We start from the raw sequence: 25,261 nt of genomic DNA, 5'->3' as shown, positions 1-25,261 counted from the left end.
GATCTTTCAGAACTCTTTATAAATGTATGAGGAGATTTCAAAGAATCCCTTAAAATTTCTTAATTAACAACAGCCAGACTTGGAAAGTAGATACCCATATATACATTTATATATTATTTGGAACCAAATTATTTGAAATAGCCAGAAAAGTACAGCTGTTTCCTAGTCTGGGTATAGACTTTAAAAGCACAATTAAAGGGCTTGTGAGATCTTAACACAACATATTGGGAAGCTAAGTAACAGTGATTCTTGCCTAGAGCAGAAACAGAAAAATTTCCCACTTCAAAGGCATCTGTGACAGCAAAGCTATGTCCTACAAACATCTGTTATCAATGCTCTAGGGCAAATACATGTCCACCCTCCAACCTGTGCAACTTCAGGCCTGTCCCCCACCATGCAGTCTGGCAACTTGTCAGCGGAGGCTGTGGTGACGAGAAGCCCTCAGAATTGGGACCTGAAGATCCAGAGCTGTATCAAACCACCACAGTGCCCGAGTGATGGCCAGGGGACACTGGCAGAGCCAGCAGTGCAACACGTCTTGTCACTGAGCTCTGTGACTATGGGTAGGCTCACCCTCTGAGCCTCCCCTGCTCGTGACTAGCCCACTTTACAGGTGAATCAAGGTGGTTGGTAAACCAGATAATGCACAGAGCAGGCCCCAGTCCATGTGGTGTACCCTTCCTCCACAGACTAGGGATGAGAACATGGTAGGAAGGACAAGAATGCTATTTAGAATAAAAAAAAATAATGAAGAAAGTCTCCGAGTCAAGAGAAAGCTAAGGTGATAGGTCAACTAAATGCAGTATGAGGTCCTGGAAGAGAAAAGAGATGTCAGGGAAAGACTCAGGGATTCTGGACAGTGGATGGACCGTATTTAATAAGACAATACTGGTTCACTAATTACAACAAATTCACCATATTAATAAAAGATATTAATAGAGCAAATTTGGGATAAGATAGAGGAACTCTCTGTATTATTCTCGAAGTTTTTCTTTCAATCTAAGATTATCCTAAAAAACAATGTTTATTTTAAAATACATGTGTACATATGTTTGTATAAGTGTATATGTTTGTATAAATGTATATGTTTATAAGCTGTTCTCAAAAAGTTCGTGGAAAATGCATATTATTAAAAAAAATGTGGCCGGCGCCGTGGCTTAACAGGCTAATCCTCTGCCTTGTGGCGCTGGCACACCAGGTTCTAGTCCCGGTTGGGGTGCCGGATTCTGTCCCAGTTGCCCCTCTTCCAGGCCAGCTCTCTGCTATGGCCCAGGAAGGCAGTGGAGGATGGCCCAAGTCCTTGGGCCCTGCACCCGCATGGGAGACCAGGAGAAGCACCTGGTTCCTGCCTTCGGATCAGCACGATGCGCCGGCTGCAGCGGCCATTGGAGGTTAACCAACGGCAAAAGGAAGACCTTTCTCTCTATCTCTCTCCCTCACTATCCACTCTGCCTGTCCAAAAAAAAAAAAAAAAAAATGCTTGAACTTCAACATTTTTGTTGCCAAGTTTTGAGTCCATTTTCCACAAACTTTTTGAAGTATCCTTCTGTGTGGATAGATGGACCGATGGATGGAACAGATTTGAAAGTGAGTTTTCCATGACTAGAGCCTAGGGAGATTACTGACGCCATAAACAAGAGTGTCAAATTGTTAAGTCAACAACAGGAGTCACTGTGTACTTACTTCTCATGTGGGATCTGTCCTTAAATTAGGGTCCAATGTGAAGTAATGCTATAACTAGTACTGAAACAGTATTCTACACTTTGTGTTTCTGTGTGGGTCCAAACTGATGAAATCTTTACTTAATATATACTAAATCAATCTTGTGTATATAAAGATAATTGAAAATGGATCTTGATGTGAATGGAATGGGAGAGGGAGTGGGAGATGGGAGGGGTGTGAGGGGGAGGGAAATTGTGGTGGTGGGGAAGCCTTTGTAATCCATAAACTGTACGTTGGAAATTTATTTTTACTAAATAAAAAATTAAAAAAAAAAAAAGAAAGTGAGTTTTCACATATAAGCAATACTTGACCATTTCCAGCACATCTCATCCAGACCTTCCCCTCCTGAGCTGGCACTAGGGGCAACCTGGAGAAGCATGGCCTCCGGCCCCAGGAGAAGCTTCTCCTGCCTGCTAGGGTCAGGATGGAGTTGTACAGACACTCGGCCACCAAGGTTCCCCACGTTCCCCAAGGTGACTCTACCAGGATGATGAGTTATGGAGACCCAGCTCCCCTCAGAGCCTCACCTCAGAGTCCCAGTCTGTGTCCCCAAGATGGACACAGAGGGGCCTCAGAGCTAAGTGGAGCCAACAGTGGAGGGGCTGTGTGCAGAGCAGAGTGCCTTGGACACACACTGACTATCACCATAGCTTTGCAGTCCTCTGCTTCCCACGTAGCATACGCAATCTTCCCCAACATTATGTTTCTGAAAGTTTCCCCATCTCTCTGATGCCACACAAAGACATTTACAACATAAATGCCCCAAAGGGACACACACATTTTCAAATGGCCTGGGGCACTAAACAGCAATTATGCATCCCACTTCTTATCTTACACTTAAAGAAAATGAAGTAGCAGAAGTGTGGGCAGGAGAGAGGGTAGGGTGGGAAATATTACTAGGCTCCTAAATCTGTATATATGAAATGCCTGAAATTTGTTTACCTTAACAAAATGAAAAGAAAAGAAAATGAATTGGCCATAATAAATGGACCAACCTAAAAAAAAAAAAAAATGAAGTAACACAAAAGTGCCAGGGGCTTCCCCCAGCACAGTGCCAGGTGCTAGTGGGGTGTATCAGCACCTGTGTGCCTGACCCCTGGCCAGGCTTTCCCAAGAACAGGCCTAACCTGGACTCTGTTGGACTCTGCAATGAAGAACAGAGATTTGCACATGCTGCTACTAAACCCTGCTGATCAAACATGCTAACTTTTGAGCACTCGCTCTATGCCTCACAATAGCCCTATCATGTGGCTGCTACTTCATTCCCATTCCACAGCGGATGAAATTGACGCACAGAGAGGTAAGGTAACTTGCCTGAGTCAGCCAGTGGAGCTAAGATCATTCAAACAGCCCATGCCTGGGCCAGGATTTCTCTTAGAAGGGGAAACTTAGTCACCTGACTTGGGGCAGGGCGGGTTTCAGGTAAAAGCATACTTTAAAGTCTGAAGAAACCAGACAGTGCCTCAGGCTTCTCTCTCTAGGCCCATTTCATTGTCTGAGGGGTGGGAATCATCCTTGCCATGAGGGCTAAGGAAGATAAGGCAAGGGCCGGCCAAGGTAGGGATCCTGACAGTCTCCTTTTTATTGAGTAGATTAAAACCACTAACGAGGAGGACTAAGGGAAATACTATTTATCTGCAGAGTATTTCTTACCAATGATGGCCAGAGGCTACATTTAGAACCCAGGGGATCTTGGAGAATATAGAAAAGACGGAAAACAAGCACTGAATGGCCTGAAAATTTATTTCTATTCCATTTCTCATATTAAAATAACAATAAGCAAATCAAAGTCTGTAAACAAGAAACAACCAAGCATCTTAACACGGTAGAAATGTAATAGGGGAAGGTAGGACTGGCAGTTAACAGGCTACTTGGATATACGCATCCCATACTGGAGTGCCTTAGTTCAAGCCCTAGCTCTGCTCCCAATTCCAGCTTACAAGCACCCTGGGAGGCTGCAGGTGATGGTTCATGTGGTCGGGTACCAGTTGCCCAATCAGGAAACCTGGATTAGGTTCCTGGCTCCTGGTTGGGAGAGCCTCAGCCAGGGGGCCACTGAGGGAATGTGGGGGGATAAGCCAGTAGATGGGATTTCTCTGTCTCCCTCAAATAAATCAATAAATGTAATGAAAATGAATGATAGCCAATTCCACAGTGTAAACTGAAAGCCCAAGATCATCTGAATTGTCAACTAAAAGACACAGAAATTCTCAGATTATCTTTTTATCCATGAAGAGAAAACACAGTATTCACATACACATAACAGAGGTGACACCTTCAGCTTAGGTACAGCACTGTAAAATTGAACACATGAACAACAGATTTGGGTCCAGCAGCATACTGCCTACTATCTATGTATGTAAGCATTTACCATGGATACACGTTCATTCTGAGGGGCGCGTGGGGGTTCAGCAAGGTAAGGTGGGTCAGGGGTAAAGCACCTGCAATACCTCCTGGAGTGATTCCCACATGCTGTTGGGTAGTCTGAAAACACAAGGTTAGTATTCACTGAGGTATCTGGACAATGTGAATGATCCAAATGTTCTAGGCTAGGGACTTGGCATCCTGATTACCTGCAGAGTGTCAGACGTTTTCATAAGTATTCTTATGATTGCAACCTGATAAGGAGAGGTAGTAGATATTATTTTACAACTAGGAAAACTAAGGCTCATAGAAATCAAGTACCTTGCTTCTGGTCAGACAATCATAACACAGTGGAGTCATACTACTAAGTTTCAGAAGTGTTTTTTAATAAGGAAAACAAAAAAGCATGAGAGAGAATTTGATGGTATCTGCTAAATTCACATCAACCTAAAGGAAATTCTTGGTAGCAAATAATTTGCCCTGAATCTTCCACTATCAATTTATTTAGACTAAAAAACAACATGACTTACGTTAAAAACTTAACTGGCAGCCTGCTGTATATATGCATGGCTCTAGGATCTGCAGTACAGAAATGACAAGTGTGCTAACAATGGGGAAGGTTTCTGCAGGTGCATGTGGTGGGATATAGACTCCTCCTTGCAAAAGATGAATGAGTTCAGAGACCAGGGAGTTGTAGGGCCAGCTTATCTTCTCAAGCATTTCTCAAACAAATGTAAGGTCTCCTGCTTTCCTAAAGAATACATTCTTCTATCCAAGAAAGCAAGATAATTACTTGGCTCATATAAAAAGTGGTTGACAGAAACGCTTTCATGGAGAGTAACTTCACAGAAGGCTACATCTTTGGGTGGTAATTTGAGTCCCAGAGAATAAAAGGCAGTTTTAAGCATGCAAAAAGCAGGGCATGTGGAAAGATGTTCTTGCCAGAGATTTACTGGCAAAATTTAAGGGACCTACTGTACTCTCTAAGCCAGTTTCTTCCATGAACCAGAATTTTCTGGGCTTACTGATTGTTGTAATCACAGCTTTTTAATAGGTAAAAAGGAATTTTAACTTGGGTAACTATTTGAAAGTAAACAATCATTGTTAAAGAACATCTTTCTTTGCACTAATCATTTGTTTTAAGTTTTTTTTTTTCCCGCTAGTACATGAAAATGCACTATGGCTACACACACCACACACTGTAAGTCGATCAGCATAGATTTATTCAGTAGGCTCCATCTACACACATCACTGTGCAGGATAAAGGAATGGACCTTCAGATTAGTCATGAGGTAGTTCTTAGCTCTATAATTGTGTGCAAAAAATGATCCAAGAGCTTTCTTAGTGGCTACAGTTGTGTCTGAAATGAATCCTGAAATCTAGGCCCTGGAGCAAGGTCTCGTGCCTGCAGAAGATATGCTGGGCTGAAGGGCTCACATCCACCAAGTAAACACGACGTTCCTCTGGGTTCCTCCTTCCCAGAACACTAGGATTGTTTTACATAGCAAATCTGTGTTTAGCACACTTTCTATGAATTCAACCATAGACTTTCACCACTTCCTTTTTGAATCTTTACATTACTTCAGCGTGCCACAGCTTACTATTTTAAAGAAGTTCACTAAATTTTATTTTTTCAAGATTTATTTATTTAAAAGAGTTACAGAGAGAGAGGAAGACAGACAGACAGACACACACACACACACAGAGAGAGAGAGAGATCTTGTATCCACCAGTTCACTCCCTAGATGGCCGCAACAGCCTAGGCTGCCTAAGCCAAAGTCAGGAGCCAGGAGCTTCACCCAACGTGGGTGGCAGGGGCTCAAAAACTTGGGCCATCTTCCACTGCTTTGCCCAGGCCATAAGCAGGGAGCCGGATCAGAAGTGGAGCAGTTGGGAGAGAAACCATAGCCTATACCGGATGCTGGCAGCAGCTTAAGCCACCTCGCCACAACACTAGGCCTAGAACAATTTTGTTAAGTAAACTGCTTATTTAATATCTCTAAACTGAAAACAATTTATAACTAATTTTATAAAGGAAGCTTCAAAACACAATCACCAGAAACAAACCAATCAATCCAGAAATAACTTATAGGTAAAAAGAAATTTCTTGTGTCAAACTTTGTTGTACCTTTGTGAATACATTACAGAAAATTCAGTAAGACCCCTCAGTAAGCACTAAAGATCCCTCTGTTTCCATTTATGAGGTGTCTCCAAAGACTATTCTGCCCCTCCAAAAAAAAAAAAAAATTCTAAAATAGGAAGACTGACACTTGCCAGGACCATATCTACTACAACTTGTTATGACAGAAAGCAGGCAAAAGTAGGGAGGGCAGAAGAGGGAAGCTGGCCAAGGTAATTCATTGATCTTGGTGGGCCCCATCCTTGTGGGCTGAAGCAAGACTCCAGTCCTGTCATCCTAGAGGGCTTGCAGGAATGAAGCGAAAAATGTGTAGTGCACTTTTACAGTCCATGCAGACTATACCTAACTACATGTGGTCTTCATAAAGCCAGGTTCCTTATGGAGCCCCCTAACAGCCATGATTCTTCTGGCTGAAAATGTTATTAGAGGGGCCGGTGCTGTGGTATAGGGGGTTAAAGTTCTGGCCTGCAGTGCTGGCATCTCATATGTGTGTTGGTTCAAGTCCCGGCTGCTCCACTTCCAATGCAGCTCCCTGCTAATGTGCCCGAGAAAGCAGTGAAGGATGGCCCAAGTGTTTGGTTCCCTGCACTCATGTGGGAGACCTGGAAGAAGCTCTTGGCTCCTGGCTTTGGCCTGGCCCAGCCCCAGCCATTGTGACCATTTGTGGAGTGAACTAGCGGATGGAAGACCTCTCTGTCCCTACCTCTCATTGTAACTCTACCTTTCAAATAAATAAATCTTTTTTTTAAAATGTTACTAAAAAGCTCAGATTAAACAAGGTTGAGTGGCAGAGAAAGAGAGTCCACCATATTTCTTCAAGTCTCACAGCTCCATGGCTACCTTACCACATTTAACTGTGGTTATTTCCTCTCCGACAGGGCGGTCCCTCTGTTTACAATACCTGATGGTGTCATTTTTGTGGCAGAGCCAAATCCTTTTAGAATGAGTCTGAAATGGGGGCTAGTGTTGTGGTACAATGGGTTAAACCAACACTTAGGACACTGGCATCCTGTATCAGAGTGCAGATTCAAGTTTCAGCTGCTCCATTTACTATTCAGCTCCCTGCTAATGTGCCTGAGAAGTCAGAGGAACATGGCCCTAGTGCTTGGGCACCTGCCACCCATACAAGAGACCTGCATGGAGTTCTTGGCTCCTGGCTTAAACCTGGGTGATCTCTGAGCTGTTACAGCCACGTGGGGAGTGAACCAGTTGATAGAAGGTCTGTCTCCTTCTGTTTCTCTCCCCATCTCTCTGTCACTCCACTTTTCAAATAAATAAATAAATAAATATTTTTCTTAAAGATTTTATTTACTTATTTGAAAGGCATAAATTCAGAGAGAGAAGGAGAAAGAGATCGATCTTCATCCACTGGTTCACGCTATAGCTAGGACTGGGCCAGGACAAAGCCAGGAGCCAGGAGCTTCTTCCAGGAGTCCCATGTGGGTGCAGGGACCTAAGCACTTGTGCTGTCTTCCACTGCTTTCCCAGGCACATTAGCAGGGAGTTGGATTCGAAGTAGGGCAGCCAAGGCTCGAACTGGAGCCCATATGGGATGCTAGCAAGAGGAGGGGTATTATATAAACAACTGGGTCCCAGGTCCCCACTAACAACAACTGATTACTGAATGCCTGCTCCAAGCAAAGCTTCTAGGTCTGCCTGGCAGCTCCAACAGAGAGGTCTAAAGTCAGCAGTGGCTGCTTCTGAAACCAATAACTGCCTCAAAAATATAACAGAAGCAAGTCACATTCATCAGGGAAAGAGAGGAGTGGGCCTGTGGGCATTCAATGCCAGAAGGGAAAGAGGTACATGAGAAGTTGAAGATGCTGGGCAAAGAGGCTATGACTGATGGGACCAGCATCAGCCACAGGATTGGAGGAGAGGGTAGGGAAAGAGGCGGTGCTGAGGTGAGACATCAAGAGATCACAGGCAAAGCCACATGCTGGGGTACACACGTGATGGAGACTTGCAGGCGAGAGTGGTACAGAGGGGAGAGCCTAGTGTCCATGCAAGTCCCAGCCCTGGACGACCAGATCCACATACCTGTCTTTCAGGTCCACACGTCCTGCTGCTCAGGTCCCACCTGTTGCCCTCATTGCTCGCTTCTAAAATCCTCTTCTTCCTTTGACACTTGCTGGGTTTTATTAATAGTCATGTCTTGGCTTAAATGTCAAGAACTACACTGGAAAGCCCCCTGACAGCTAGCCATGCCTGCTAAGGAGGTCCAGGTTTATGGCCACCTGCTGTTGCTCCCCTTGCCTGGCAGAATATCTGACACATAATAGATGATTCTTTGAAAAACTAGATAAAAGGTGCACAGATTAGTCAAGTGAACAAAATGTGTTTATAACTTTCATGCACAGTTCAGATTAGGGCTAAAGCACTTGGAATTTGGGGAAGAGTCAGGCATTCCTTTGAATCCCAGGGACAATAAGCAAGAGCAATGAGAAAGGACTGAAACTCAGAGGAGTAGCAGAAGGAGCTGGGATTTAAAAGATGACCATGAAGCAGGTACTACATTACTCTTTGCCTGCCCCCAAACCTGAAGGCAGAAATGTTTCCAGGAAAGACTGTTCCTTACTCCTGCTATTTCCTGAGAGCTGTGCTGACAGCTGATGACTATCTAAGACTTGAGGCTGTGTTAGACATGAGATGACGGGAAGATCAACCACAGAAGACACTATCTTCATTTAGAATGGACAGGACCACAGGAACTGGAAGGAGGAGACTTCATTACTTTGGTCCTTCACATTAAAAGATACACAGGAAGATGTGAGGCAGAGGTGAGGGTGACCCCACTGGTAGTCAGTTCAAATATGCTGCCCAAGGCAAGAGCCTCCACATCTCCAGAGCTTGGCTGTTTGCAGTTCTGCCTCTTAAGTTCTTTGGTGCCTTAAATCTTTGGTCATATAACCCAAATTCCACATTCATCCTCAAATCACAGTAATAACAGCATCAGTTTATCTTAGGAAAAAAGTGAAGGAGAGATCAGAGCACATTTGCCACATTTTTTTCTGCTACAGGAAGGCAAAATATTTCCTAGCAAGTGAACATAGAGAGGCCACATGTAATGTGAACAAGAGAAGGGTCCCAAAGATAAATGAAGTGAGTGTGCCAAAGCTGTGGAATTTAATCTTCCCTACTCATTTCTTGAGACTGATAAAGCACAAGGTTGAGACTTGCATTTTTACTTTACAAAATGAAGATATTCAAGAAAGTCATTGTTTACAGGAATTTTCATGGAATCAGACTTAAGTGTAATTAGCTTATTATCCTATAATTCCAGCCCATATTTTAGTGTGCAATTGAACCTTTTGTCATGTAAAATGTACTGATCACACAGTCATGGTTTAATGCAGATTTTAAAACAGATTATGAGGCTACGTTGTTAGAGCTATATTGATAACTCTTCTTTTTATGATAAACTTTTCATGTTTTCAAGCCTATGTTGTCTAGTATTAATATTCTTTTACCAACTTTCTTTTGTTCAATATTTTCCTGGTGGATCATTTTCTAATACTTAATGTATTTTCAAACTTCTTGGTATCTATGTTTTAGGTATACCCTTTAAAACCAACAAATAGCATAGCTTTAAGAGCTATTCAACCTGAGAATTTGTTTTTGATGAGTATAATCTACTTTCCATTTACTGTAATTACTGATATTTTGGGACAGATTATTTTACTTTGTGATTTCTACCATGATTTTTGTTATTTCTTTTGCTTCCTCCAGATCCATTTTAGCAGCTTTGATTTCTGGTTTTCTGTATTTCTTTACCTTTTAAATTTATTTGGAAGCAATGTTTTCTATCTGTACTTTCAGTGGACATTCAGAAATGTTAACAGGCACAGCTGACTTACTCATCCAGGATGGACACAGTGGCTCCTGCCATCCTCTTCAGAACACACTTCTCCCTCTCACAGCAGGGCAGCTGGCACTGTGGTTTTCATTTGTTTTAGCTACCTCTCAAAGCTTAATTGGTCAATCCTTTATCTACAGACATATGTCCCAATTTCTTTGCTCTTGTTGATTCCAGTCCTTTCTTGTCATACTTCCATTTTATTCACTGAATTAACTCATGGAAAAAATTTTGCCAAATATTTAAAATATGCCAGACATTGCCCTACATGCTAGTGATACAGGATTAAACAAAGCCTCTGTTCTTGTGGAGTTTAAATTACAGTGGATACTTAATTATTCTTAGTAAACACTTCAGTTTTTCTGATGAAAGAGTCTCGGTTTTGGTCTACAGTTTATCCTCACTAGTGAATGACAGTTGAGCTAGGTACAGAATTCAAAGTTTAGAGTTACCCTCCCTCATTCTCCATTCCACCATTTTCTGAAATCTATCATTACTGATGAAACACAGGTTTTTCTTCAAATAGTCATTCTCACAGGTGTCATTTTATAATTTCTGTGTTCTTAAGAATTTTTTTTTAATGTTCCTCAGTTTACCATAAGGTGAGACTGGTTTTGTCCTACTTAGATGGTTTCCTTTTCTCTGCCTCCCTTTTGGTTCTCTTTTACTCCCATTCTCTTTTTCTCTTGTTCTCTCTCTCACCCTTCATCCTTCCCTCTTTGTGTTGTATGTAGGATTTTTCAGATCAGAGAGTTAACTTTAGAGCACCTTTAATGTATCCAAAGTCATACACTTATAATATAGCCAATGTTCAAACTCCGCAAATCCAAGGCTCTAAACAAGCTAGACTAGAAATTCCTGGTCCCTAAGGAAACACATTTAACGGAAATGAAACAGGACAACAAACGCTGTCCCATCTTTACAGACATGCAAGAAGGACTGCTATTCTCTGAATATGATTTGAAATTCCACAAACTAGTCAGCAGACACTGGTACAATAAATACGACAAAAGCATCCAAGATGTATTTCTGATTCCAGAACACCATATTTTACAAAAGAGTCAATGGACTAAATCATGTTTCTGCCTACACAATGACAACTTCACTCTGGAATCTGAGTATTTGACTTTGTCTGAGTCACCTCAAATACTTCCAGCTAAGACCAACTCACCTCAGTTGCAGTTCAAATTTTAATTCAAAAGCAGTCACACAGGTCTTTAGGGGAGAAAACAATGAAAGTTATTGTTTTACCTGTGCTACTTCTTCAAAATCCTCATGACGCTTCTGCAAAGCTCTGGCCCGATGAAGAGATTTCCCTACACCTGTATGTTTGCTCAGGAATGCTTCTCCATGGTTCTCGATCCAGTCCAGCACCTACAACGAAACATACCCGCATAGGCCATAAAACAATGTCCTGCCTTGTTTGGTGTCTAGCTCTGTCCAATGAAGACACTTGGGACTTCAGCATCCCAAACTGGAGTGCTAGTTTGGGTCTCAGCTCCTCCACTTTAGATCCAGCTTATTGTTAATGCACTTGGGAAGGCAGTGGAAGATGGCCCAAGTGTTTGGACCCCTTCCACCAAATGGGAGACCCAAACGGAGTTCCTTGCTCCTGGTTTTAGCCTGGCCCAAATCTGTGTGTTATGGCCATTTAGGGAATAAATCAGAGGATGGAAGATGGATCTCTTTCTTCCCACTTTACTCTGTCACTCTTTCAAATACATGAATCTTTTTTTAAAATTTTTAAAAAAGACTTATTTATTTTATTTGTAAGTCAGAGATACATAGAGAGAAAAGGACAGAGAGAGAGCTACATGAATCTTTTTTAAGAAAGTGTACATCTTTCTGTGTACAAATGTTACATGCAGTAATCATTAAATTAAATCTTGCCTCGCTGTATGCACAATTGAGCCACCAAGCTGATGGACTTTGTGAAGGGTGCTGGCTATTGAGTCAGGGCACCACTTTAACTTTTAATCAGGTTCAATGCTTCACAATTCAGGCATTTCAAATTTAACTACGGCATTGATTTTTTCTATCTCTTCTTCAGAATAATGAAAACACACAAGCAAAACATAAAGCTAAGAAATAAAAAAACATTTAATGCATCTCCATCCTGGTCTTGGAAGGTAATTTATCCCATAAACTACAATGTTGCAAAAGCTAAGCATTCCATGAGTGTAATGATTTAAAAGTTCTTGGTAGTTGAAATCCAATTCAGTGGGGAAAAAAAGTAAAACAAATTAGTGCAATCTGATGTTTTAAAGTTCACAGTTGTGACTCAGTGATTCATTGGTTCAAGTACTTAAGAAAACACAGAACACTGCCAATATCTAACAACACATTTACGCTATATCCAATGTACGTTTTGTCTCTCTTTGATGGAAAGGGAAAAAACAGCAGCAAACTAGGTCAGTGCTGTCTTCAACTAAAAAAAAAAAATTTTTTTTTTTGACAGAGTTAGACAGTGAGAGCGAGAGACAGAGAGAAAGGTCTTCCTTCCGTAAGTTTACTCCCCAAATGGCCGCTATGGCTGGAGCTAGGCTGATCCGAAGCCAGGAGCCAGGTGCCTCCTCCCGGTCTCCCACGAAGGTGCAGGTGCCCAAGCACCTGGGCCATCCTCCACTGCCTTCCCGGGCCACAGCACAGAGCTGGACTGGAAGAGGAGCAGCTGGGACTAGAACCCAGTGCCCATTAAAAACTTCTAAAGAAGTTCATTAAATATTTAAATACAGCTGTAAATATGCTGCTAACATACTGCAGGTTCATTCATATTCTGCATGTTTGCAACTATGACACAACCTTAGTCCATTCCAGCTGCCATAATAAAATACCACAGGATCAGTAATTAATCAACAACACAAATTTACTGCTCACAATTCCCAGAGGCTGGCAAGTCCAAGATCAAGGTGCTGGCAGGTGTGCTGTCTGGTGAGGCCTTGCTCTTCCCAGACAGCCTTTCATGCATCCTCACAGGGTGGAAGATAGAACAAGCTACCTCAGGCCTGTACTACGAGGGTACTACTTCCATTCATGAGGCTGAGCCCTTGTGATCTAGTCATCTCTCCAAAACCCCGCTTCTTAGTACCACCACATTGTGGATTACATTTCAACTTTTGGATTCTGAGGGACAGAAACACAAGAGTCCACATCAGGATACCTAAGTAAACAGATCCAAACAGTTTTGGAATAAAAGCACATGCCCTGGAAAGATGGATCTACAGGGCAGTAGACCAGTTATAGCATTCCACTAATGATAAAATAAAACAACTTGTTAACTTGTAGTTCACTCCTAAGCAAGCATCCTTTGCTCTTTAGTAGCTATACTACAGAGAGATATGCTGACAGGTACCAGGGAAAAGAGAGGCAGCTGGCTGGACCAGAGTCAACCTGTTCTCCATTGCTACAAACCAGTGACTCTCAAGCTGAGGGCTGGCCTGAGCATTTTTTCTGCTTTAGCAAAGTTGTTTATTAGGCAAAAATAAAGTTTCTGTGAATCTTTACAAACCTATGGTCCTCCGCAAAGTCATGTAGAATCGGTAGCAGCTGAGATCAGAAGTGTGGGCACTGTGGGGAGGGGGCAAAGCCTGGCCAAGGGTGCTCAGACCATGGCCACATATCTGCCTCATAACTATATTTCATTTCTAAAATCTTTCTGGTGCCGGCGCCGTGGCTCAATAGGCTAATCCTCCGCCTTGCGGCGCCAGCACACTGGGTTCTAGTCCCGGTCGGGGCACCGATCCTGTCCCGGTTGACCCTCTTCCAGGCCAGCTCTCTGCTGTGGCCAGGGAGTGCAGTGGAGGATGGCCCAAGTGCTTGGGCCCTGCACCCCATGGGAGACCAGGAGAAGCACCTGGCTCCTGCCATCGGATCAGCGCGGTGCGCCGGCCGCAGCGCGCTACCGCGGTGGCCATTGGAGGGTGAACCAACGGCAAAAGGAAGACCTTTCTCTCTGTCTCTCTCTCACTGTCCACTCTGCCTGTCAAAAATAAAAAAAAATAAAAAAATAAAAAATAAAAAAAATAAAAAAATAAAATCTTTCTGGCAATACAATCTCCCTCCCAATCATTATTAGCAGAACAAGGAAACTATTAGTGGGTCCATCTATATTCTGTAACTCAGCTTCCTCCATCACTTAGTTCTCCTGACTCTCTTCCTAAGAGCTCTTTCACGCAACCCCTTCATTGCCAGACCCCTCCACACAGACACAAGATCTGGCTGCATGCTCCCGGGCAAGTTCCTCAGTCCTCCTGACTCCCTGCTCAGTGGGGAACATCACGGGGAGTGGTGTGTATTCAGTCATCATCTGTGCACACCATCTTAGCACCTGTGCTGACCCCACCCATAAACCAAAATCCAAGGCAGGCTTCCATCTTATTTTAATCACCTTGAAAAATATTTCACTGTTTTTGAGCCAGTGAACTTAGTGGACTATTTCACTATTTTTCTGGAGAGAAAGATGCTCTTTAAGGCAGTGCTGCATTTGCCACCTCACTTCAAGGCAGATGGAAAGCTCCCAAGTTGTGTGCATGACAGCCCCTTAGTATATATTATAAAGCACAGGTCCTCTTCTCCTAAAGAAAATATCTCAACTTTTGAATCAGAGAATGAATCCTCCATCCACTGGTTCACTCCCCAAATGGCCGCAATGGCCAGGGCTGGACCAGGATGAAGCCAGGAGCCAAGAGCTTCATCCGGGTCTCCCATGTGGGTGTACGGGCTCAAGGACTTGGATCAGAAATGGAACAGCCAGGACTCAAACTGGCACCCATATGGGATGCAGGCACTTCAGACAGAGGCTTAACCTGCTGTACCACATTCCAGGCATTGGGGGGAGTGACCGTTTTAAGAGACAATGCATAGTAAGTTATACATGTTTCTGTCATATGAAGAGCTCCTTATAAGTCACCTTTTATAGCCACAAAATTGAAAACAATTGCTCTTTTGAGTCTAAAATCAGTTTAATAAATACATAAAGCAAATAAAAACTAAACATAACACTCTATAATATTTTAAATTTGTTCTTTTTATACAAAATCAGATTTTTTTCCTGTTGCATAATATAAATTTCCTCCCTTCCTACCCTGCATTCTCTGTGAAATCAAAATCAATCATCTGGTTTCATATATTTTTAGTTTCTTTCTTGTTCAAACACTAATGCCTCTTATTTCAGTCACTACAGAAACCAATCTGGAAATTGATGTGTGAGTGTTGCATGTCAAGAGCTTCTGACTCTGAAACCAATGGCAACTGGGGGATTTACAAAACCCGTTCTGTAACTTGATTCCCAATGTAACAATATTGAGAGATGCTGGGGTGCTTAAGCGGCGATTAGGTCACTAAGAGGGATCAATGCCTTTGTGGATGCAATAGTTCCCTCTGCAGTTTTTGCAGTTGGAGGAGGCTGCCCCTCACATTTTGTCTCCTTCACTAACATCTGCTTGCCTTTCTGCTTTCTTCCACAAGATGAGCAGCAAGAGGTCCTCACTGGAAAGTAAGGAAGGGGCTGGCGTTATGAAGCAGTGCGTTGCAGTTGGTTAAGTCCCAGCTTGTGACACTGGCATCCCATTCTGGAGTGCTGACTGGCGTTCTGGCTGATACACTTCCAACCAAGCTCCCTGTTAATATGCCTGGGAAGGTAGTGAAAGATGCCTCAAATACTTGAGCTCTGCCACCTACATGGGCGACAAGGATAGTTTCTGGCTCCTGACTTTAGCCTAGGCCTAGACCAACCCCGGCAGTTGCAGACATTTGGGGTATAAATTAGCAGACAGAAGATCTCTTTCTGTCACTCTGCCTGTCAAATGAAATAAATAAACAATCATTCTAAAAAAATTTTAAAGAGCCAAGTAAATGCCAATTTCATACTCTTTGGACTTCCCAGCCCTTGAATTTATGAACCAAAATAAACCTTTTTTTTTTTTTTTTTTTTTTTTTTTTGACAGGCAGAGTGGACAGTGAGAGAGAGACACAGAGAAAAATGCCTTCCTTTTTTCCATTGGTTCACCCCCCAATGGCCGCTGCGGCCGGCGCACTACGCTGATCCGAAGCCAAGAGCCAGGTGCTTCCTCCTGGTCTCCCATGGGGTGCAGGGCCCAAGCACTTGAGCCATCCTCCACTGCACCTCCGGGCCACAGCAGAGAGCTGGACAGGAAGAGGGGCAACTGGGACAAAATCCGGCGCCCCGACCGGGACTAGAACCTGGTGTGCCGGCACCGCAGGCAGAGGATTAGCCTATTGAGCCGCAGCGCCAGCCTAAAACGCCTTTCTTTATAGTTAACCTCTTTCAGGCTCATTCTGTTATAGCAACAGTAAATGGATTAAGACATTTGACAAAGCAATATCATTTCATAAACAGGGGCAGTCATATTTGGCCCAGCAGTGAAGATGCCACTTGGGACACTCATTTCCTATATTGGAGTATCTGGTTTCAAGTCCTACCTCCATTCCCATTTCCAGCTTTCTGCCAATGTACACTGTGGAAGGCAGTAGGTAACACTTAACTACTTGGGTCTCTGCCACCCATGTGGGAGAGCTGGACTGAGTTCTAGGCTCAGGCCAGCCCAGCCTCAGCTGTTGTATTCATCTGAGGAGTGATCCGGTGAATATGAGCTATCTTTCTCAAAAAAGGAACAATTTTTTTTTTTTCATTTTATGGCTATCGTAAGTAGGTGAACAAAAAAAGGAGGATAATTTTCACTTGCTGTTAATTTTTATCAAAGGCTAGTGTTTAGCATTGCTGAAGGCTATTCAATATGGTGCTACACATTAATGGAATTCACCTATGAAGTTAAAAATTACAAATGAGGGAACACTCTGAGTTTAAATTACTGGAATCCATATACTCATCCCATCTCAAGCTGGCTGATACTCTTTATCTTAGAGCTGCTGAAACCAGTGTCTGGGTCATGGTCTTCACTTTCCAGCAAAGGCCAAGTTTTTAGGGTCTGAAATCACATTATTCATGCCAAGCTACTGATCCCTGTACTGAGAGGCAAGCTAAACTCAAGGCAGCTGTGAAGAGCTGGGCCAGGGTTCAGCGCAGGCAAACACTTCTCACTGATCAATTCCTAGAAGACCAAAATCCTCTGAAGACATTAAAAAACAAAACAAAACAAACACCACCACTCTTCTTAAGCAGCTACTTCCTGCACAGAGGCAGCTGCAGCTTCAGAAAAAGCCCTTTTCTACCTATAAAGCACCATTCCAGATATTCTTCTTAAGCATCAAATTCACCTTATTCTTTGATTAACTCATCAGTAGTTCAGCATCCAGGACAGCGAACTAGCCAACACAATAAGGCTTCTTGGAACTTGGGCCAACTTCTTCATCTTATCCAAGGCTTAGTTTTATACCTGGAAAATGATGGGCTCTGACTCCAAATTCTATGATGTGCAAGACATAACTCTTTTTTTTTTTTTTTTTTTTTTGACAGGCAGAGTGGATAGTGAGAGAGAGAGACAGGTCTTTCTTTATGCCGTTGGTTCACCCTCCAATGGCTAATGCGGCCAGCTCATCGCGCTGATCCGAAGCCAGGAGCCAGGTGCTTCTCCTGGTCTCCCATGGGGTGCAGGGCCCAAGCACTTGGGCCATCCTCCACTGCCTTCCTGGGCCATAGCAGAGAGCTGGCCTGGAAGAGGGGCAACCGGGATAGAATCCGGCGCCCCAACCGGGACTAGAACCCGGTGTGCCGGCGCCGCAAGGCGGAGGATTAGCCTTTTTAGCCACGGCACCAGCCAAGACATAACTCTTAAAAGTGAAACCTTGGGGGCCGGCACTGTGGTGCAGCAGGTTAAAGCCCTGGCCTGAGGCGCTGGCATCCCATATGGATACTGGTTCTAGTCCCGGCTGCTCCTCTTCCAATCCAGCTCTCTGCTATGGCCTGGGATAGCAGTGGAGGATGGCCCAAGTCCTTGGGCCCCTGCACTCACGTGGGAGACCCGGAGGAAGCTCCCGCCTCCTGGCTTCGGATCAGCTTAGCTCCAGTCATTGCGGCCATCTAGGAAGTGAACTAGCGGATAGAAGACCTCTCTCACTGTCTCTACCTCTCTGTGACACTGACTTTCATATATATATATGACTTTTATATATATATATAATATATAATCTGTATAATCTGACTTTTATATATATATAAGTGAAACCTCTCAGAAGCAGAATTCAACCCCCATCTGTGGACTTTTGAGGACCTACAGTAAGATACTCACTCCATCACCCTTTCTTTCTCCCCACTAGTGCCCCAAACTCTGTGTTTCTTCATTCATTATATTTCAAAAACAGAATTAAGTGTGCTCTTAAAATACACACTGATTTTTAATATAGAAAGAATAGTTTCTAAAACATGCCATAGCATATCAAGCCCAATGCTCACAACTGGGGGCAAGTCATTTAAACAATACCTGAGGTAAGTCACGCACAACGAGGGTATGATGCAGACCCCTGCCATGCCCTGCACATGAGAGCTGGTTCTGCTCAACTAAGGGAATGGGAAAGGCCAGGCACTCCCTCTATGCACACTTCCTGGACAGGAAGGGAGTGTAAGAAAACAGAGAGGGGTTCATAATGAGGAAGACAGGCCTTCCAACTTCACATCATCTACCCATCTACTTTTTTTTTTTTTTTAAGATTTATTTATTTATTTGAAAGGCAGATTTAGAGAGAGGCAGAGGCAGAGAGACAGAGAGGTCTTCCATCTGCTGGTTCACTCCCCAGATGGCCACAATGGCCAGAGCTGCACCAATGCAAAGCTAGGAGCCAGGAGATTCCTCCAGGTCTCCCACACAGGTGCAGGGGCCCATAGACTTGGACCATCTTCCACTGCTTTCCCAGGCCATAGCAGACAGCTGGATCAAAAGTGGAGCAGCCAGGACTCGAACCAGCATTCTTATAGGATGCCGGCACTGCAGGCAGTGGCTTTACCCACTATGCCACAGCACTGGCCCCACACACTTTACTTCTAAAACAAATATAATTCATCAGTTCTCCTGTTTATTACTCCACTTTTAATTATATACGTATGTATGTGAAATCTCTTCACAAAAACACAGTGGCTTAATGTGGGGTGGGGGCGGGGCAGAAAGTTATTATTTGCAGAGTCTCATCTTGGATATTCTTATTAACCTGAGTTAAACCAACCCCCTCCCATCACTAATTAGCTTTTTTCAGTAATGTTCCAAACTTTTAAAAATGACATTTTTTGCATTCTTAGTTTGGAAGTGAACATAAAATAGCCCAAAGCTGTCCAAAAACTCTTCAAATGTCCAGATGTTGATATAGGCAGAGAGATAGAATAAAACCTATTAGGTTTGTAAGCTGGAGACCACACCCTCCACCACATCCCCTGTGTGGTCTCGTGCCCCTACCTGATCTCCCCTGAATGCCCATCTGCCCACTAGACTATGTAACCACTCCCCTTTGAAAAGTATACAAAATGCAAGGAGCGCCCCCAAATCTCTCTCTGCCTTCGCTTCACTACCCGTGCTAAGCTGCTCGTAGCTGTTCATAAGCAAATGCTTACTATTGAGGCTCCTGGCCTGCTCTCTGCTTGGTATGGATCTAGACTTCCCTTTCTCCCTCAGATATAGCTCTCACTCTCCTATACATTTCTCTGACTGAATAAAATCCTTAAAACTTACCATGTTGTCTGGTTTATTTGAGCCAGTATTCAGAATTCTCTGAATTTGTGGCAAGAACCCACACAGCTTATTAATTTTGGAAATACTGACAAGAAAAATGGTTTCAATATTATCTAGGAAACTAAAACTAGTATGTATAGCTTTACATCTAGTCATCGAGCTACATAAATATTTATTTATATATTTATGCACATATATGGGCTCATAAACAATATACACATGCATGGATGCAAACATGCTTGCAGTATTTCCTTTCCAGCTAATTCCTAGGCATTTTCATTCTAGGCGACCCTGGCCATGCAGCTGGTGCTCAATCTAAGGAAGCCCCCAAACTCCTTGGCTTTGCCCACTCCTGTCCCTTGGCCTCCTCAAAGGCTTGCTAAGCCTCAGCTCCCTGTTCACTCTCATTTGCTCTGGTCCTAAGGGCTCTCATCTTCCTGGTCCAAGGTTACACTCTGCATTTTTGTTTGTATCCATTATGAGCCAGTGGGGATACTTATTGCTTTTCCCACTCTTCATCTTACCACTGTTGAACTTCCTGAGCCTTCTGTTCTGGTCCCTAAGTTACTGAATCACAGCGCAGCTTCTCCTGTGTGGATGGAAATTAGGGGTACTTCCAACTGCCCTCTGATCCTAGCACCCTCCCACTCCCAAGCCAAGTCAGTCCCTTCCTCCCTCCCTCCAGGGCTCCTATGTTCCCTAATTCCAAGTCCTGCAGCAGTCTTATCAGGAGGCACAATCAAAACCACAAGTGTGGGAATGTAAACAGGAGAGGGAGTTAACTAGCTAGGGCTCCCTAATGATCCAGTTGAGTGGGATGAGAAAAATTCCCCCACTCAAAAATGAGCAGAGGAAACTCAGGAATCCAAAATTCTCTTAAAAACTCAGTCTAGTGTTTACAGTACTAACCTAGAACTTGTGAGTCAAGCATCCTGGAGAATAGGCTTTCACTGTCTTGAAGGGCAGCAGCCTGGGACCCAAGGTCAAACTCAAATAGTTTCTCTATGGAACAGAACCCTGCTTTCCTTCCTTTTTAGGCATCTCCTGACTTTCCTCCTACAACTGAAACTTAGCACAAAAACCCTGGTTTTGCATTTAAACGACCAAAAGCTTTACTAAGGGTCTCACCATACTTCCAAAACCTCCCTGCACTGAAACTAACCTTTCCGTCCTGGGACACCCCTAGCTCCCCAACATCAGTTAGGTTTCCATTCCTTCAGAAAGATGTCCCAGGGTACTTGATTCTAATGTAAGGCCAACTCTTCCCCAATACAGAATAAACAAACTTTTAACCATAAAGAATACTTAATTAGGCAAAATCGGGGAATTCTTTAACTTCCTTTATCTACTCATTCATTCATTCATTCAGCATATATTGAGCCTCTGCTCTTCCAGACTCTTTAGGAAATGCTACTGAGTAAAACACAGACGGCAGACCCTGTGGTCCTTAAATTTCTGCTCTTCAAAATATGTGCTTGCCTGGATGCCCACAAAGGAACCTAATCCATCTCTTCCTAGCCCCTGGGCTTGCTCCTCCCAAAGCACTCATCTCACTGCAACCAGAGCTATCTTTCTAATGCAAGTAGGATCCTGAGATCCACCCCTTACTGCCTAGAGCTATGGGTCAAAATGCAGAGGCCCTGCAGGGTCTGAACTCAGTGTAGAGACATGGGGAAAGATGAACTCCTCAGCAGGCTGACTGTGAGCATGAAGTGAAAAGAGAGCACCCCCCCCCTTCCCATGAAGCACCAAGATGAGTTGATGCCACATGGAAAGTCCCTGCTTTGACCCTCACAACCACTCCCAAGTCACACTCAGCCTCAGTGCACTGGCATTCAGTGCAGGCTGGCCTGCGTCCCTTCAATGATGTCCAAAGCTTACAGAAACTGGTCCCAAGTCTTTACCATGAAGGCCTAGAGTATCTCCTGGGGCTGGTCCTCCACCCTATCCACACTGGGCACCTGCTGCTCTTGGGATGGTGCCATGACCTCTCCTGCATCTGCTCTCACTGTAATTCCCATTCCCCATTCCTCAGCCTATTGCATTTCTACTCATTCATCAAAGAGCAGCTCAGACTACCTGCTCCATGAAGCATCCCTCCCCGCAGGAAAAATATTACTTGCACCTCTGTTGTATGACTTTTCATTTTTCCTTGAGTACAAGTCCCTTGGCATTTGAAAAGAATACAAAGTAGTGAGGAACACCCAATTTACAAAAATCACTGCAACAGCTATGCTATACAGAAGGTACGCAGGTTACACGGATATGGCAGCTGGCTTCACCGATCACCTGACGGCTGACAGCACCTTAAGAGGCATGATTCAAATTTATTCCTTAGCAAAACTACACCTGACAATAACCAAAGACATGCATGCTACATCTGAGCATGGTTATGTTCTATTTTATTGAGCTACTAAACCATCTGCTTAAAAAACATGCTGTTACTAGATTATGAATTCCTCAAAAGGAACTTGACACTGTTCAACATATTTCCTTCAGTACTCTCAGAGCATCACACATTCAATTAGGATATTCTGAAATGAAGAAGGATGTGTGGACAAGAAGAATCTGAGAAGACTAAGATTTGTTTGTTCATTCCCAGAGGGACTTCTCCCAAGAGATCCTTCCGTGGGTGCCATTCACACGCAAGGGCTGCTGGGGCAAATGGGTGGCCTTTGAGAAGAAGGTCTTCCTTCCCAAGGGACTTTTCTCAGGGGAGCCAGTCTGCTACAGCAAAGCAGATTTACTGCTGGAGTAACTGACCCCCAACAATCCAAGACCCAGGCAAACTGATGAGGCCTGGGAGAGAAGGAAGAAAAACAAGTCCAACTGCATACTGCTTTGGACTCCTCCTACCACCAGGAGGGAGCTTCAAAAAGTTCAGGCAAGATGGAACTGAACAGTAAGTTTATTTTGGTGGGCGAAAAATAGGTGAAATCTGTGAAAAGATTCTTTCACAATACATATCTTTCATAAACTCTTTGAAGACCCCTGTTACCCCATTTGAACACAAATAGCAAAAAGCCTCTTCTTACAGAACACTGAAGTATATGCTAAACTAGTATAAAGAACCACTTAGCATGATGCAATCACCCATTTATTAACTCAACAAAATGGTGAAACAAACCTAAGGCAATGCAAAGACATTATATGATCATCAGGAGATGTGACACAGACTTTGTATTCTAAGTTAATAGTGGCTAAAGCCAGTATTTGCCAGCAGCCAACACAGGGCCATCTTAAGTGGTCTCCCCACACACCACCAGGACTTGCCTTAGACAGGTGGTAAGCACTCTGCAATAGTAGCGAGACCATGCCACCACACCCCTACTAACATCCCAGATACCTTCCATACGGAAATTACGAAATGATCATGCTTTATGAAGAAAAAAAAAAACCTTAAATAAAACATGTTTTTAGAACTCAAACTCCCCTATGCCACTCTCCCACGCTCTGCTCTTCAGGGGTGTGCTGTTAACAGCACAAGTTCTTTCAAGTATTGCTCAATAGACAGCACACACTTTTGGAGGGTTGTTTTCATAAAGCTGTAACCATCCCACACCTATTGTTCAGCAAGTTGCTCACTCCCTTCTCTCTCAACAATATTTACAGGATTCTTTTTCATCATCCCAAACAATCGAATGAAAAATACTTATGGTTTATCTAATTGCTCATTATGTTCTGGTGGATTTAGACCATTTTTTTTTTACAATTTTATCTTGTGCTGGTAATGCCCTTCAAAAGTAATGTTTTTCCTCATTTATTCTCATCTTAATTCTCCTACTCTACACTTAACATGGCAAAAATTTCCCTGTGTGTTATTAATTTCTTGAACTGCAGAAGCACGTGTATAGTTATGATTTCCTATCATCAGAGTGTTTCTTTGGTTAACCACATTGAGCTTGGCTCCTTGCTTCACAAATCAAGCCAACCTATAGTCCCTTGTTTGCATGCAAAGTTCAAATCATTCCAGATCATTAACTAAAACACGAGCCTTAATGAACAGTATTTTCTATGGAATGTCCATAGTGTGTATATTGCGAAACACTTTCTCCTGCTGACCGCCAATGCAATATCCTGTTCTTGAGGGGAAAAAAACCTGGCTTAAAGAACTGGTTTCATAATTAAAACAACCCTTCTACATAACGTTTGCTGTTTTCAAATGCAAGCAAAATAAGAACTTAGTGCCAAATCAGGTGGCTGAACTCCTCAGCTTATCCCCAAAGGACTTCTTTTTCACGTGCCTCTCCCCAACCTGCACACCTATACAGTCCAGTGGCTTCTTTGTAAATGCCCCCAAAGAGCCTCGTGAAATGGGGTAAGGGTAGCCCACGCCACTGCTCCCTGAGGTAAGGAAATGAGTCATTCCTCAGAAAGTGTTATCAGTCCACAGGTGTAATGAATCTTGGTTCAAGGAACCAAGGGACATGAGGTAGGTTAATAATTACATGTAAACTATTAACATCTAGTGGTCTGTGAAAGTTGGGGACAATGAAAAAAGAACAAGCATCTGAGCTTCCTACCTTAAAAATTGTCCTCTCCAGGACTCCTCAGCATTGGCTCCACCCTCCCCTCTCCCTGCTCTGTCTCCCTCCCTTGGACTAAAGAATCCTACCAAAATGATCCTTCCTCAGGCACTCTGTATATGTAACCTTCCTAGGTCTGAAAATATAAACTCAAAGTCAAAGCATAAATTAAAAGGTACAAATTCATTAAAAATATTCTGAACTTACCAGAGTCACACTAAATGAAGACCTTTGATCAATGACACATGCAGAAGTTCGCACTCATCAGGAAACAGTTTGAGTCTCCAAATCCCAGCCCCTCACCTCCAGACAACTCTCAGGGAGATGGAAATCTTAGAGCCACATGCCTCAACAACGCACAGGCTCAACGACGCCTGGAGCGGAGAGGGTTCTGCAACAGACACATCACTGTGGCTCCGGGCCAACTTCCTAGGTGTCGGGGGCTTCCCTGCAGAGTCCAGAATCTCAGATCTCCAGCAACATCACCCTGCACATTCCTTTGCTTTTCTTTTTGTTTTCTTTATTAAGATTTATTATTTTATCTAGAAGAGCAATGAAAGGGTGGGGTGGGAGGGGGAGCAGAGAGCCAAAGAGACAGGAAAGAGATCTTCCACCGATTAGTTCACTCCTCAAATGGTTGCAACAGCAAGGGCTGGTCCAGGTTGAAGTCCAGAGCCTGGAATTCCATCCTGGTTTTCCACATAGGTGCCAGGGGCCCCAAGTACTTGAGCTATCTTCTGCTGCCTTCCCAGGTGCATTATCAGGGATCTCGATAAAAAGTGGAGTAGCTGGGACTGGAAATGGTACTCCAATATGGGCTTAGCTCATGGCACTATAATGCTGGCCCCTGTTTTTCCTCTATTTTGGGCAAAAAAATGACTACTGCCTTATTTGTTACTAAGGTTATGTCATGCCTTCTATGCTCCCAACAGCTTTTATCCTTAAAACCCCATTGTAAAATAAGGAAAAATATGGGAAAATTCGTTCATATTTGCTCTTATTTCTGTCAACAACAATG

The 25,261-nt window shown here is 43.4% G+C and overlaps 1 protein-coding gene across 2 annotated transcripts in view; it reads right to left on the bottom strand.

Annotated features, from left to right (window-relative positions):
- TRIO (trio Rho guanine nucleotide exchange factor) overlaps positions 1-25,261 on the bottom strand; it is a 387,461-nt gene that overhangs the window by 168,738 nt on the left and 193,462 nt on the right. For both annotated transcript variants that reach the window (XM_062211811.1, XM_062211812.1), the window contains exon 10: positions 11,334-11,456. In XM_062211811.1, the coding sequence (XP_062067795.1) occupies positions 11,334-11,456 (123 nt within the window). The remainder of the gene's footprint in view (positions 1-11,333; positions 11,457-25,261) is intronic.

Source organism: Lepus europaeus, chromosome 15 (assembly GCF_033115175.1).
Source record: "Lepus europaeus isolate LE1 chromosome 15, mLepTim1.pri, whole genome shotgun sequence".
Classification (NCBI taxonomy): domain Eukaryota; kingdom Metazoa; phylum Chordata; class Mammalia; order Lagomorpha; family Leporidae; genus Lepus; species Lepus europaeus.
The sequence above is the reverse complement of the archived record's forward strand: the minus strand, read 5'-3'. Positions and strand labels throughout refer to the sequence as shown.